General features: G+C 40.3%; 1 protein-coding gene across 3 annotated transcripts in view; it reads right to left on the bottom strand.

Moving 5' to 3' along the window:
• Nucleotides 1–14,151, bottom strand: part of WNT5B (Wnt family member 5B) — a 169,276-nt gene that overhangs the window by 25,705 nt on the left and 129,420 nt on the right. For all 3 annotated transcript variants that reach the window (XM_070756470.1, XM_070756471.1, XM_070756468.1), the window contains exons 2-3: nucleotides 13,821–13,960; nucleotides 10,589–10,836 (exon numbers count right to left, since the gene is read on the bottom strand). In XM_070756470.1, the coding sequence (XP_070612571.1) occupies nucleotides 10,589–10,836; nucleotides 13,821–13,960 (388 nt within the window). The remainder of the gene's footprint in view (nucleotides 1–10,588; nucleotides 10,837–13,820; nucleotides 13,961–14,151) is intronic.

The raw sequence follows: 14,151 nt of genomic DNA, 5'->3' as shown, positions 1-14,151 counted from the left end.
CACTTCTTGAATACATCTATTGTCCTTTACGAAACTAGGGACATGGACAGGATTTGAGATTCTTTTGATTTTATATGCTCTCTCCTCCCTTAAGAAGTGATATTTCTGAATTAATCCTTGGGGGCAAGCACTGATTGTTTTTAAAAAATTGTGAAAATCACAGCTTTGACAATCTTCCCCCACCCCCTAAAAACTCTGTTAAACTGTAGCGTCGAGGCCATTTTGAAGTATTTGCACTATAAGGGGCAGGTTTTGGCCCTAAAGTACAATGCAAAATTGTCTCATCAATCAACCATCAGAGACGGAAGTAAATAAGGGTGGGGGGGGAAGTCTTAGCATGGGAGACGCATATACCAATAGTGGGGGGTGGGGTAGAACTCCACATGTTAACAGAAAAGCCATATACAAATAAAATGGTAACGTCATGTTTTTCCCATTATTTGGGAAATGTTGATTGAGAGAGACAATATAATACTATTGCATAACAGCTGTCTCCTTCTCGTTAACCTCAAGTCTACGTAGCTTTATGGACATTTCTGTTTAGTTTTCCTAGAAATAATGTAGAAGAGTTTTGCCATTTTCTGGATTTTGGTTAACTTCCCAGTATATTCCATTCCGGCACATTTTGCTAACTTTGTTTGGGCTCAGAGACTAAGCAGCATGGCTTCACTGGTGGTGAATAAGCCAAATTTATGTATGGGGAAGGATGGTGGAGGACACAAGATTCTGCTTTTAACCCTAATTGTCAAAATATGCAATTTCTGATTTCATGTTTTTCCCTAAGATAGCCTAATTTTTTATGAACTTCAACCCAGGCTCTAAACCAGGATTCTTCTGAGTAGTCAACATTGATCTCCAATGGTCAATGGGCTATCCATTGTTGTTGCCATATTATAGAAGAACAAATTTAACAAAGTACTATTAAAGTAGTATTAGGTTACAAGGAAAGGAAGGAAGGAAAGAAAGAAAGAAAGAAAGAAAGAAAAGAGAGAAAAAGAGAAAAGAGAAAGAGAAAAGAGAGAAAAAGAGAAAAGAAAAGAAAGAGAAGGAAAGAAGGAAAGAAAGAAGGAAAGAAAGTAGAAGAAGAAAAAGAAAGAAAAGAGAAGCAAGAAAGAGGATAGAAAGAAGGAAGGATAAAGAAAGAAAGAAGAAAAAAGAAAAAAGAAAAAAGAAAAAAGAAAGAAAAGAGAAGCAAGAAAGAGGATAGAAAGAAGGAAAGAAGGAAGGATACAGAAAGAAAGAAAGAAAGAAAGAAGAAAAAAGAAAAAAGAGAGAAAAGAGAAGCAAGAAAGAGGATAGAAAGAAGGAAGGAGAAAGAAAGAAAGAAAGAAAGAAGAAAAAAGAAAGAAAAGAGAAGCAAGAAAGGGGATAGAAAGAAGGAAGGAACGAGAAAGAAAGAAAGTAGAAGAAGAAAAAGAAAGAAAGAAAGGAGAAGCAAGAAAGAGGATGGAAAGAAGGAAGGAGAAAGAAAGAAAAAAAGAAAGAAAGAAGGAAAAAGAAAGAAAAGAGGAGCAAGAAAGGGGATAGAAAGAAGGAAGGGAGGAGAAAGAAAGAAAGAAAGAAAGAAAGAAAATTGATGAACAATCTGAAGGTTTGGGGGAGGGCACTGCTAAACTGTGTGGTCCACTGAGTTCAGCCCTGCACCAGGAGCAATCTGATCCCTACTCAGCAGCATGCTGAGCAGAAAAGAACAAAAAAAAAGGCATATGGTGGGCTCATCTTCTGGCTCCACCTGCTACTGGTGTTAACTCTGCCCAACCTCACTCTACAGCCCCTAATAGACCCTGAGGAAATGCCCCCCTTTTACCACTCCATCTTTTAGGTTGCACTTACTAAGGGCAATGGAATTTACTCCCAAATAAACACACATAACATTCACTTGTGAATGTTTTTATGGCAGGATAGGCCACGGAAAAGGGTCGTCCTACATTCTTTCTACCCATAGGAATTTGGGTTTTTTGTTTTTTTAATTTAAATTTCCCCTACGCAAAGGATGCATTTAATGTCCCTCGTTAAGTCCTAAACTTGCCTAACCAAATGTGAATCTCTCCCTGTTTACTTCTTCGCAGCCCTACTGAGCATTGTAACTTTATCCATTGTGCCTGCAGCTCTAATCATTTACAACTCGCTATATAATCAACGTTGCAATGGTCTGAAGATGTCCTGCCTCCACCCACACACACATACACACAAAGTGCAAACTGAATATCCAAAGCTGTACTCCTTCTCCTTGGGACAACAGTGCCAAAATAACAGATGCGAAAATAACAGAATATCTACTTGCTGATCTCTTATTAAGATCCAAATCAGTTGCTTTGAGTAGTTAGTTACCTTTTTCCGCCTAACATTAGTGCCAGCTCTGGATTGAGTAATGTGTTACAATTAATCAAACTGGAAATACAATAGCCCAGAAGAAGGAAGTGGATTTCCAAAGGAATCCATTAAAGGGGCTTCTACTTTGGGGAAAAAAGAGGGAGCTGCATTTTTTAACACCTTGCTTTTATTATCCTTACACATCAAACCTCTGCTCCGGGATTTCTCCATTTCTTACCAGGGGAAGGTTGCATTTCAAAAGGACCGAGAACAATATATCCAGCTCACACCTCAATTCAAATTCTGCAATGATCTGTCAATGAGTGCCTTTTGCCACTTAGCAGTTGGCACCCTGGGGAAGTCTCAAGGTGGTGGATAGGGCTGGGGGCTTCCTGCTGCCTTTCCTGGAGGGGCACCAGCATGGAGAAAGCAAATAGCAACGTGGTTATCAGGGCTCCCACCATCACCACCACCACCACCTCCTTCCTGCCAAGGGTTGCAAGCCAGGATATCTTTCCATTTGGGAAAGGGAAGAAGAGAAGGTAGGTTAATCAGAAGGCTCCAACTGAAGGAGAATGTGGTACTCTTCTTGCAAACATTTAATAATAATAACAATAACAATAACAATAACAATAACAATAACAATAACAATAATAATAATAATAATAATAATAATAATAATAATACTGGATCGGCAAACATAATTCGCCGCTACATCACGCAGTCCTAGGTGCTTGGGAAGCACCCGACTGGTGATGAAATATGAAATCCAGCATAGTGATCTCGTTTGCTGTGTTGTACTGACATAATAATAATAAGAATAAGAACAACATCAACAGCAACAACAACAACAACAACAACAACAACAGAGTTGGAAGGGACCTTGGAGGTCTTCTAGTCCAACCCCCTGCTTAGGCAGGAAATGTTATTTTATTTTATTTGTCAAACAAGTATAGTATTATAGTACATATTAACATAACAAAACATAACATAAGTAGAACGCAGTAATAGAAAGGATAATAAGAGAGTAGGACAGGGACATTAGGCACAAAAGTGCACTTATGCACGCCCCTTGCAGACCTCTTAGAAAAGGGGAGAGGTCAATTGTTGATTAATGTAAGGTTGAAGATTTTGGGGTTGGGGGAAGCAACCACAGAGTCAGGTAATGAGTTCCAGGCAGTGACCACTCTATTGCTGAAATCGTATTTTCTGCAGTCAAGTTTGGAGCGATTTACATTCAGTTTGTATCTATTACGTTCTCTTGTTTTGTTGTTGTTAAAGGTGAAGTAGTCACTGACAGGGAGTACATTATGATGTATGACTTTATGAACAACAGTTAAATCAGTTCTACATTACTTCAAACCAATGGTTATCCAACATCTGCTTTAAAACTTCCAGTGTTGGGGCATTCATAACTTCTGGAGGCAAGTTGTTCCACTGATCAACCATTCTGACTGTCAGAAAATTTCTCCTTAGTTCTAAGTTACTTCTCTCCTTGTTTAGTTTCCACCCATTTTCTTGTTCTTCCCTCAGGTGCTTTGGAGAATAGATTGACTCCCTCTTCTTTGTGGCAACCCTTGAGGTATCGGAACAATGCTATCATGCCTCCCCTGGTCCTTCTTTTCATTAAACTAGCCATGCCCGGTTCCTGCAACGGTTCTTCATATGTTTCAGCCTCCAGTCACCTAATCATCTTTGTCGCTCTTCTCTGCACTTTTCCTAGATTCTCAATATCATTTTTGCATCGTGGCAACCAAAAATGAATGCAGTATTCCAAGTGTGGCCTTACCAAGGCCTTATAAAGTGGTATTAACACTTCATGTGATTTTATCAACCCAAACCAGGTAACCATCATCAGCACTGATTGATGTTACCTAGTTTGAGTTGATAAAACATCTGCAGGACCTTATTATCCACATTCTTACAGCAGCAAGAATTATATACATGCAATTTTGGAAAAATATAGAGATACCCCAAATAGGAAGATGTAATTAAAACAATAATAGATTTTGCCGAAATGGATATGCTAGAGAACTAAAAGGAAAAGAGGAGGCTGATTTACTATAAAGCAGAGGTCTTCAAACTTGGGAACTTTAAGACCTGTGGACTTCAACTCCCAGAATTCTCCAGCCAGCTGTGCTGGCTGGAGAATTCTGGGAGTTGAAGTCCACAGGTCTTAAAGTTCCCAGGTTTGGGGACCACTGCTATAAAGTATGGAATAAATTCTATGATTGGCAATAAGTAAAAGGAAGGTATAAATAAAAGGAAGTATTCTGAAGGAACTATTTAAGGACTTTATAACTCATATTGTATAACTGCAGGAAAAACTATTTATTTATTTATTTATTTATTTATTTATTTAATTCATTTGTCCAATACACAAATACATAGGAAGAAAGATAGACATGTCGTAATATAAAAGCGGGTGAAAGTGAACTTAGAGGAGAGGATATATGAAAGGAAGAGAATATATAGGATAGTTGGAATAAAGGAAAGACAATTGGACAGGGGACGAAAGGCACACCAGTGCACTTATGTTGCCAACCTGCCTTCCATTGAGGCTCTGTATACTGCACGAGTCAAAAAGAGGGGAGTGAAAATATTTACTGACCCTTCGCACCCTGGACACAAACTGTTTCAACCCCTACCCTCAAAATGTCACTACATAGCACTGCACACCAAGACAACTAGAGACAAGAACAGTTTTTCCCCCGAACGCCATCACTCTGCTAAAGAAATAATTCCCTCAACACTGTCAAACTATTTACTAAGTCTGCACTACTATTACGACTAATTTTTCCTCATCATTCCTATCACCCATTTCCTCCCACTTATGACTGTAACTTGTTGCTTTTATCCTTAAGATTTTTATTAGTATTGATTGTTTCCTCATTGCTTATTTGACCCCTATGACAATCATTAAGTGTTGTACCTCATTATTCTTGACAAATGTAGCTTTTTCTTTTATGTACACTGAGAGCATATGCACCAAAGAAAAATTCTTTGTGTGTCCAATCATAAAGACACACAATAAATAATTCTATTCTATAATTAAAAATAGAAGTATTCGAAATACGATGTTTAGTTAGAGTGTTATACAAACATTTAGGTAAATGGTATTATACTATGATTATATCCAACAATAGGTTTTGGTAGATAGGGGGCTATTAATGCCCCAGTTGTTTGTTTTATGTTTTGTCTTATGAATGTTTAGTGTTGGTTTTGTCATGTGGGTTTAATAAAAAATAATAATAAATGAAACATTTGCAGGAAAACAAGCAAGCAAGCACTCAAGACCCCTCAACCAGAAGGTTTTTTAAAAAGGTATTTCTCAACAAAAGCAGGTTATCAGGTGAAATTATAATTGGCTTTGGGGGGTGGGTGGGCTAGATTAACCATTCCAGTAGTAGAGAGGAAGAAAGAAGAGAGTTCAGAAAAAGGTTATGCTTGTTAGTTCATTCCTGGGCATTGTACTTTGTTCCCCCTCCCTTTAAAAAAAAAAATCTTTTAGCTCCAATTTTGCCAAAGCAGGACTTCTGAGAGCTAAGCCATCTGATGCATCCCAAGATGCTCAACAATGGCTGTGCTAATTGGAAATCCTGGTAGTTGAGGTTTACTCATCCGAAGGGGGTTTTACAAATTGGGAGAAAGTGACTCAGCTACTCCGAATATACCATGATACCAGTCCTTTCTTTTATAGTCTGATGACCCCATACTTCACCTGAGGCTTACCAGAGACAATGCCTAAGACTCAGGAGATTCCTCAGCACCAGTTTTTGTTATGGAAAAAACCAGAGTGAAACCAACATACCGGTATGCGAGCGTAATGCTTTATCCCCATATGTGGTTTTCCCAGGGCAACTTTTTTCCTTACTTTCAACCTGTTGCCCGCAGGGGTTTATCCTTAAGACAGACTCACAGTATAAGAAAGACAAGGAATGTCTGAAGCTGTCATTTACCAGTGTTTTTTAAATTTATGGTGAATGAAAATGAATTCATTTTCATTTTGAGCAGGTCCAAAGATGAGCTACAAAAATGGTGGAAGGTCTTAAGCATAAAACTTATCAGGAAAGACTTAATGAACTCAATCTGTACAATCTTGAAGACAGAAGGGAAAGGAGGGACATGATCGAAACATTTAAATGTGTTAAAGGGTTAAATAAGGTTCGGGAGGGAACTGTTTTTAATAGGGCACTGAACACAAGAACAAGGGGGCACAATCTGAGGTTAGTTGGGGGAAAGACCTACCGGTCAATGACTACTTCAGCTTCAACAGCAACAACACAAGAGCACACAACAGATTCAAACTTAATACGAACGGCTCCAAACTTGACTGTAAAAAATATGATTTCAACAATCGAGTTATCGAAGCGTGGAACACATTACCGGACTCAATCGTCTCAACCCCTAACCCCCAACATTTCTCCTTTAGACTATCCACGACTGACCTCTCCAGGTTCCTAAGAGGCCAGTAAGGGGCGTACATAAGTGCACCGGTGTGCCTTTTGTCCCCTGTCCAATTGTCTTCCTTTCTCTCGCTTTTCATATATATTTTCTTCCTTTCATATATCCTCTCCTATAAGTTCACGTTTACCCTTATATATATTACTACATGTCTATTTTTCTTCCTATGTATTTATGTATTGGACAAATGAATAAATAAATAAATAAATAAATAAACGTGAGAAAATATTATTTTACTAAAAGAGTAGTAGATGCTTGGAACAAACTTCCAGCAGACGTGGTTGGTAAATCCACAGTCACTGAATTGAAACATGCCTGGGATAAACATATATCCATCCTAAGATAAAATACAGGAAATAGTATAAGGGCAGACTAGATGGACCAGGAGGTCTTTTTCTGCTGTCAATCTTCTATGTTTCTATGATAGAGCCTGACCCCTAACTCCGAAAACAAAATGTAATACTGTGGCTAAGCCTTGGAATACTCAAGCAACAGTGTGCATCTAAACCAAGCACAAAGTGCATTTTTTTTGCTACACATTTAGAAATCCGATCAATATCATCATCAGTATTTTCTCCAAGGCATCTCATTTTAAAAGGCAGTAATAAACTTTTAATTACTCAGTGATTAATACTTCCTGAGAGCTCTTCAAGTTGGCAATATAGAGGTGACTGATAAGAACACTGCTCAGATTGGGAAGTTTATAGTCAGGACAAGTGATTTAGATAGCATGCAGACAAATAAAGGCACCATGGTGATAAAGATTAAAAGATGCCCTCAAATTGCCCTCCAGAGATGACTGTTTTTCTTCGGAATATGGATGTTATCATTAGACGGCTCCTATTAGACAACTTCATTCTTACTACAGTTTTTCCCTCCATCCTTTGACTTTTACAAGACCCTTGACAGAAAGCAATTCTAATCTACATGACTGAAAGAAGCGAGAAACCAAGTGTTTTAAGTCATTTCGAACAAAGTCAAACAAACCTTCATCACTCATAGAATTTATCATGCCAGCCAGCAAGAGATCAATAGACTTTCATTAATTCTTGCATCTAACAAGGTTGTTGACCAATCATTTTTAATACTGCATCTTTTATACATATTAGCATACCTCTTGCAATTCCTTACATCTGGAGAGCATCAAGCAACCTCTAGCCTGAGACTGATGAAACAACAGTTCGATTTGACATTGCAGAATTTAATTAGGGATTAAATTAGGGATTTGTCTGTCCCCACTAGCGCTCATTTTGATGCATCTAATGCATTCAAGCTCTGCATAAAAAATTAGCCTCTAGGTTAGCAAAGATCCACCCAATATAACTAGACACTTGTTGGAAGTGTAAAAAGGAAAGAGGTACGTTTTTCCATATGTGATGGTCTTGCCACATGATACAAAAAAATTGGAAAAGAACTCATATTTGGCTCTCAGAGATAACGAAAGAGGAAACAGAACTCACTCCGGAAGCTATGCTTTTAGGAGTTTGGAGAAAACATTACTCAAGACAAACAATGCTCCTCACAACACATATAATTACCGCAACGAGAATTGCAATAGCACAACTCTGGAAAAGTGATCAGATACCAACGGAAGATTTAATTATAGATAAGATATATACCTGTGTGGAGATGGACGAACTCACGAATTCAATCAAGGGAAATAAAATAACGGAATCAAAAAGAACATGGCAAAAATGGCATGAATGGGTTCAAAAGAGAATATAAAAGCAATACAATATGAAACAACAGTACAACTGAAACGATCTATAGTTACCATGTAAAATTTTCTTATCTACCAGTTATTAAATGTAATAGATATTAGAATATAAAAATACAATGTATATAATGAAATGAAACTGGTCAAAATTTATTGTCAGAATGTCAACAGAGATTATGTAAAATCTGTAATACAAAATAATATGTGATGGAAATGATATAGGAAAACTTAATAAAGAGGTTTTTTAAAAATTTAGCCTCTTACTCTTAGGCAGATTTTTTGTCTCTACACTATTTATTCTACCTCTATCTTGACAGCTGTTCTATTTTTACAGCAATGCCACCCAAATTGATCTACTTTTCATCCCTGCGCTGGGTCTATTTCCTTGTTCCCTGCTCCAGAAACCACTTTCATTCCAACTGGTTTCACTCGACTTTTGAATTCCCGTACTCTTATGCAACATTCATACTACCAGCAAGCCACTTCTCATCTGTGTACAATTTATTTTTCTGAAGAGTCTCTTCTCATCATGGTTAGGTGTCTGCCACTTTCCATCTCGCTTTGCTAATTCCTTCTAAAATACTTCTCAACCAGAACTTGTTCGAACCCTTTTTTTTGTCCTTAGTTTTCATCCTTCTTGGCTTTATCCTCTGTGCCTTCCAGCTATTCCATACAGTGGTGAAAAACAATTTTTTGGATGAGCCTTGGAGGCGCAGTGGTTAGAGAGTGCAATGCTGCAAGCTGCCTCTGCTGACTGCTGGCTGTAGTTCATCAGTTCAAATCTCACCACCGGCTCAAGGTTGATTCAGCCTTCCATCCTTCCAAGGTGGGAAAAATGAGAACCCAGAATGGTAGGGGCAATACGCTGACTGTGTAAATCGTTTAGAGAGGGCTGTAAAGCTCTGTGAAGCGGTATCTAAGTCTAAGTGTTATTGCTATTGCTATTTTTACTACCGGTTCTGTAGATGTGGCTTGATGGGCATGGCAGGGGAAGAATACTGCAAAATCTCCATTCCCTCCCCACTCTAGGGCCACCCAGAGGTGGTATTTGCCATTCTCTCAACTACTCAAAATTTCTGTTACTGATTCTCTGAACTACTCAAAATTTCTGCTACCGGTTCTCCAGAACTTTTCAGAACCTGCTGGATTTCACCCAATTCCCTCCCAGATGCCTTCAGGCAAACTCAGTATTGGTTTGCTAGCCCATACGGGCCATACTGCATACCGGTAGCAAAGATTTTGCTTCTGCGCATCTGCAGGAAGAAAAATTTCACAAGAGGTCGTGCGCCCATGAGATTTTGGAAACTTTTTGCTTCTGTGCATGCGCAGAAGCCAAAAAAGAAATCCCTGAAATCTCATGCATGTGTGCGTCCTCTTGCAAGATATTCATTCATTCATTCATTCATTCATTCATTCATTTTGATGGATAGATGGATGGAGGGAGGGATGGATGGAGGGAGGGAGGGAGGGATGGATGGAGGGATGGAGGGATGGATGGATGGAGGGATGGATTGACTGGACTTATATGCCGCCCCTCTCCGTGGACTTGGGGCGGCTTACAACATTTCAATTAAAAAATGCAATATATACTGCTCAAAAAGAATAAAAGGAACACTCAAAGAACACCTCCTAGATCTGAATGAATGAAATATTCTCATTGACTACTTTGTTCTGTACAAAGTTGAATGTGCACAACAGCATATGAAATTGATTGTTAATCCGTGTTGCTTCCTAAGGGGACAGTTTCATTTCACAGATTTACTTGTGTTGTTAAAGTGTTCCCTTTATTTTTTTTGAGCAGTGTATAAAACACTTCTAATCCAATTAATAGAAATAATTAATTTAAATTTTTTTCTTAATAAGCTAAACATTCACATGCATGCTACCACGTACATAATTCACCTACATGATTCCTGCACATGCGCAGAAGCAAACTTTTGCTGGGGTATGTGCGCATGTACACCGGCAACATGGAGCTATGCGCGCATCATACCGGGTCGTGGCGGTAAGTAGCAACCCCGCCTGGGCAAACTGTCCATGAACCTCTGCATGGCCACCATCGTGCTTTGCCTTCTCCCTTTTTCCTTCACTTACCAATGCTCATAACTCTTCCAAAGACAGATGTGTTGTCCACGGTGCTGCAGTTCCATCGCCTCTGCCTGAATTGGAATTGACACTCTTTGATGGCGTTTTTGGCCCCCTCACCAATGTACATCATGTGCTCCTGGTATAGTTGGCACAACTTTCTCTGGCCCGGGGACAGCCCTGGTAGTTGGCTACACACCGGTTGGGCTCCAATGATGTACATTTCGGGTCTCTGGATTGGATTCATAGCCAATGACCTGGAATGAGGAAAACATTGTCAAGAAATAAATCCTTCCGTTTCCCCCACCATCCAGTCAGTCTTCAAAGAAAAGAGCAACAAAGATGATTCGGGGACTGGAGGCTAAAGCATATGAAGAACGGTTGCAGAAACTGGGCATAGCTAGTTTAATGAAAAGAAGGACCAGGGGAGACGTGATAGCAATGTTCCAATATCCAATGGAAAGTGAACACAAGAACAAGGGGGCACAATCTGAGGTTAGTTGGGGGAAAGATTAGAAGTAACATGAGAAAATATTATTTTACTGGAAGAGTAGTAGATGCTTGGAACAAACTTCCAGCAGACGTGGTTGGTAAATCCACAGTAACTGAATTTAAACATGCCTGGGGTAAACATATATCCATCCTAAGATAAAATACAAGAAATAGTATAAGGGCAGACTAGGTGGACTATGTTTCTATCTCAGGGGTTGCCACAATGGAGAGGGAGTCAACCTATTCTCCAAAGCACCTGAGGGTAGAACAAGAAGCAATGGGTGGAAACTAAACAAGGAGAGAAGTAACTTAGAACTAAGGAGAAATCTCCTGACAGTTAGAACAATTAATCAGTGGAACAGCTTGCCTCCAGAAGTTGTGTATGGTCCAACACTGGAAATTTTAAAGCAGATGTTGGATAACCATCGGTCTCAAGCAGTGTAGGATTTCCTGCCTAAGCAGAAGGGTTGGACTAGAAGACCTCCAAGGTCCCTTCCAATTCTGTTGTTATTATTAATATTATTATTATAAAACCCAGAAATTTCAGTTGCCTCTTGGGGGGAAAACCCCCATCTTTGTGATTGTTAAGAAATTCCTTTTTTGGGGTGTTAAGGCTTTGTCTCTCAGCAGAACCAGGATATAAAAGTCATAGACCTTTCCAAACACAAACAGAAAAGGCTTCCTCATTTAAGGACAACCACACAAGTGTCCAACTGGTTCATCTTTATTGAATCACATCAACTTCACCATGAGATGGATAATTAAACAGAACTTTTGTTCTGCAACTAAGTAGATGAATTAGCTACCAACGAAGGATCTTTCCCTACAAAGTTAAGGGCCTATCATACCCTTCAGGGAAAGCCTGCTTTGACTGTGAGCTTTGGGAAAACGCTTTCCACGCAGGACGCATTTGGGACAAGTGGTCCCGAAGATGACCTTCCTCCCAGGCTTCAGTCCAGCAGCCACTAAATCTGCTCCAACAAAGCGAGTGCCCTTCATGGCACCGCACCTGAATATCTCCGGGACCGCCTTCTGCCGCACGAATCCCAGCGACCAGTTAGGTCCCACAGAGTTGGCCTTCTCCGGGTCCCGTCAACTAAACAATGTCGTTTGGCGGGACCCAGGGGAAGAGCCTTCTCTGTGGCGGCCCCGACCCTTTGGAATCAACTCCCCCCAGATATCAGAGTTGCCCCCACCCTCCTAGCCTTTCGTAAGCTCCTTAAAACCCACCTCTGTCGTCAGGCATGGGGGAATTGACATGTTCCCTTCCCCCTAGGCTTACAAAATTTATGTATGGTATGCTAGTGTGTATGATTGGTTTTAACTCGTGGTGTTTTAAAATTAATTTAAATATTGGATTTGTTTACATTGTATGGCGATTGCTGTGAGCCGCCCCGAGTCTGCGGAGAGGGGCGGCATACAAATCTGATTAATAAATAATAAAATAAATAATAAATACCTACAAATTTTGCTTTGCATATTGGGGGCATGTTAGAGATTCCCTACATCAATAGGAATGATTGAGGAGGTGTGATGGCAGGGCGCTCCAAGAAGTGTGTGTGTGTGTGTAATGGGGGAGACAAGACTTTTGGAGCATCTCATTCTCCGGAGGGAAAGAAACGCGCAATCAGTTTATCTCATTTCACTTTTATAAACGGCAGGGCTTCAAAATGGCAAAGCACTGATTGGACCCCCGGCGAGCAGCTCGGATTTCTCTTAACCAAAGAGGCAACTGAGAAAAGTAGAGAAAAACACTTTTTAGAAAGCCTTTCAAAGTGAGCTTTGCTTTCTCTCATTCTCTCCCTCCCCCCAAACACACACCCATCCACCCAAGGTAAGGGGCTGTCTGTATCCCTTTACGAGGCTTGGGTCTTTTCTCCACCACTGACCCTTCCACCATTGCCACCATCATCACCATCATCAAAAGAAAAGAAAGAAGAACAAGAAGGAAGGAAGGGAAAGAAATAAAAGAGAGAAAAGGGGGAAAGAGAGAGAGGAAGAAAGAAGAAAGAAGGAAGGAGGGAGGGAAAGAAAGAAAAAGGAAGGAAGGGAAAGAAAGGGGAAAGAAGAGAAAGAAAAAAGAGAGAGAAGTGAAAAAGTAATAGAGAGAGAAGGAAAGAGAAAAGAGAGAGAGAAACGAAGGAAGGGAAAGAAAAGAGAGAGAAGGGAAAAGTGAAAGAGAGAAAGAGGGAAAGAAACAAAGGAAGGAAGGGAAAGATAGAGGAGAAAGGAAAAGGAGAGAGAAGTGAAAAAGTAAAAGAGAGAGAAGGAAAGAGAAAAGAGAGAGAGAAACGAAAGAAGGGAAAGAAAAGAGAGAAGGGAAAAAAGTGAAAGAGAAAAGAGAGCGAAACGAAGGAAGGGAAAAATAGAAGAGAAAGAAAAAAGAGAGAAGGGAAAAGTGAAAGAGAGAAAGAGAGAAGAGAAAGAAAAAGAGAGAGAGAAGGGAAAAAGAGAATGAGAGAAATAAAGGGAGGAAGGAAGGAAAAGGAAGGAAGGAAGAAAGAGAAAAAGAAAGGAAAGCAAGCAAAGAAGGAAAATAAAAGAAAAGAAAGAAAAGAGAGAAGGGAAAAAGTAAAAAGCGAGAAAGGGAGGAAAGAAAAAGAAAGGAAGGAAGGAAAACAAAAAGAAAGGAAAATAGGAAGGAAGCAAAAGAAAAGAGAGAGAAAGGAAAGATGGAAGGAAAAGAAAAGAGAAGGAAGGAAAGAAAGAAAAGAAAGGAAAAGAGGAAACGAAACCCGGCCCCACTCACCACCAAGAGCTGGCTTCGGCCAGGAGCTGCGTGTAGCCGCAGAGGAGAGCCAGGCGGAGGAGCAGCCGCGTCCCCGGCATGGTGCGCTTCCCGCGGCTCCCGCGCCTTTGCCCGGCCAGGCTGAGACTCAGCTGGGATCCCTGCAGGACAAGAGAGACAGGCGGGAGGGGGGAGAGTCAGCCCAAGGGAAGAGCCAGCGAGGGGCAGTGTGTGTGGGGTGCGCGTGTGTGTGTAAACTCGAGTCCGGCGAGGGGGAGGTCTCTCACTGAGGGAAGCTGGCGGCGCGGGCCCCCTCCTCCCTCACCTCCCTCAGGCCAAGGACTCCCCCCCC

Source organism: Erythrolamprus reginae, chromosome 6 (genome assembly GCF_031021105.1).
Source record: "Erythrolamprus reginae isolate rEryReg1 chromosome 6, rEryReg1.hap1, whole genome shotgun sequence".
Classification (NCBI taxonomy): Eukaryota; Metazoa; Chordata; class Lepidosauria; order Squamata; family Dipsadidae; genus Erythrolamprus; species Erythrolamprus reginae.
The sequence above is the reverse complement of the archived record's forward strand: the minus strand, read 5'-3'. Positions and strand labels throughout refer to the sequence as shown.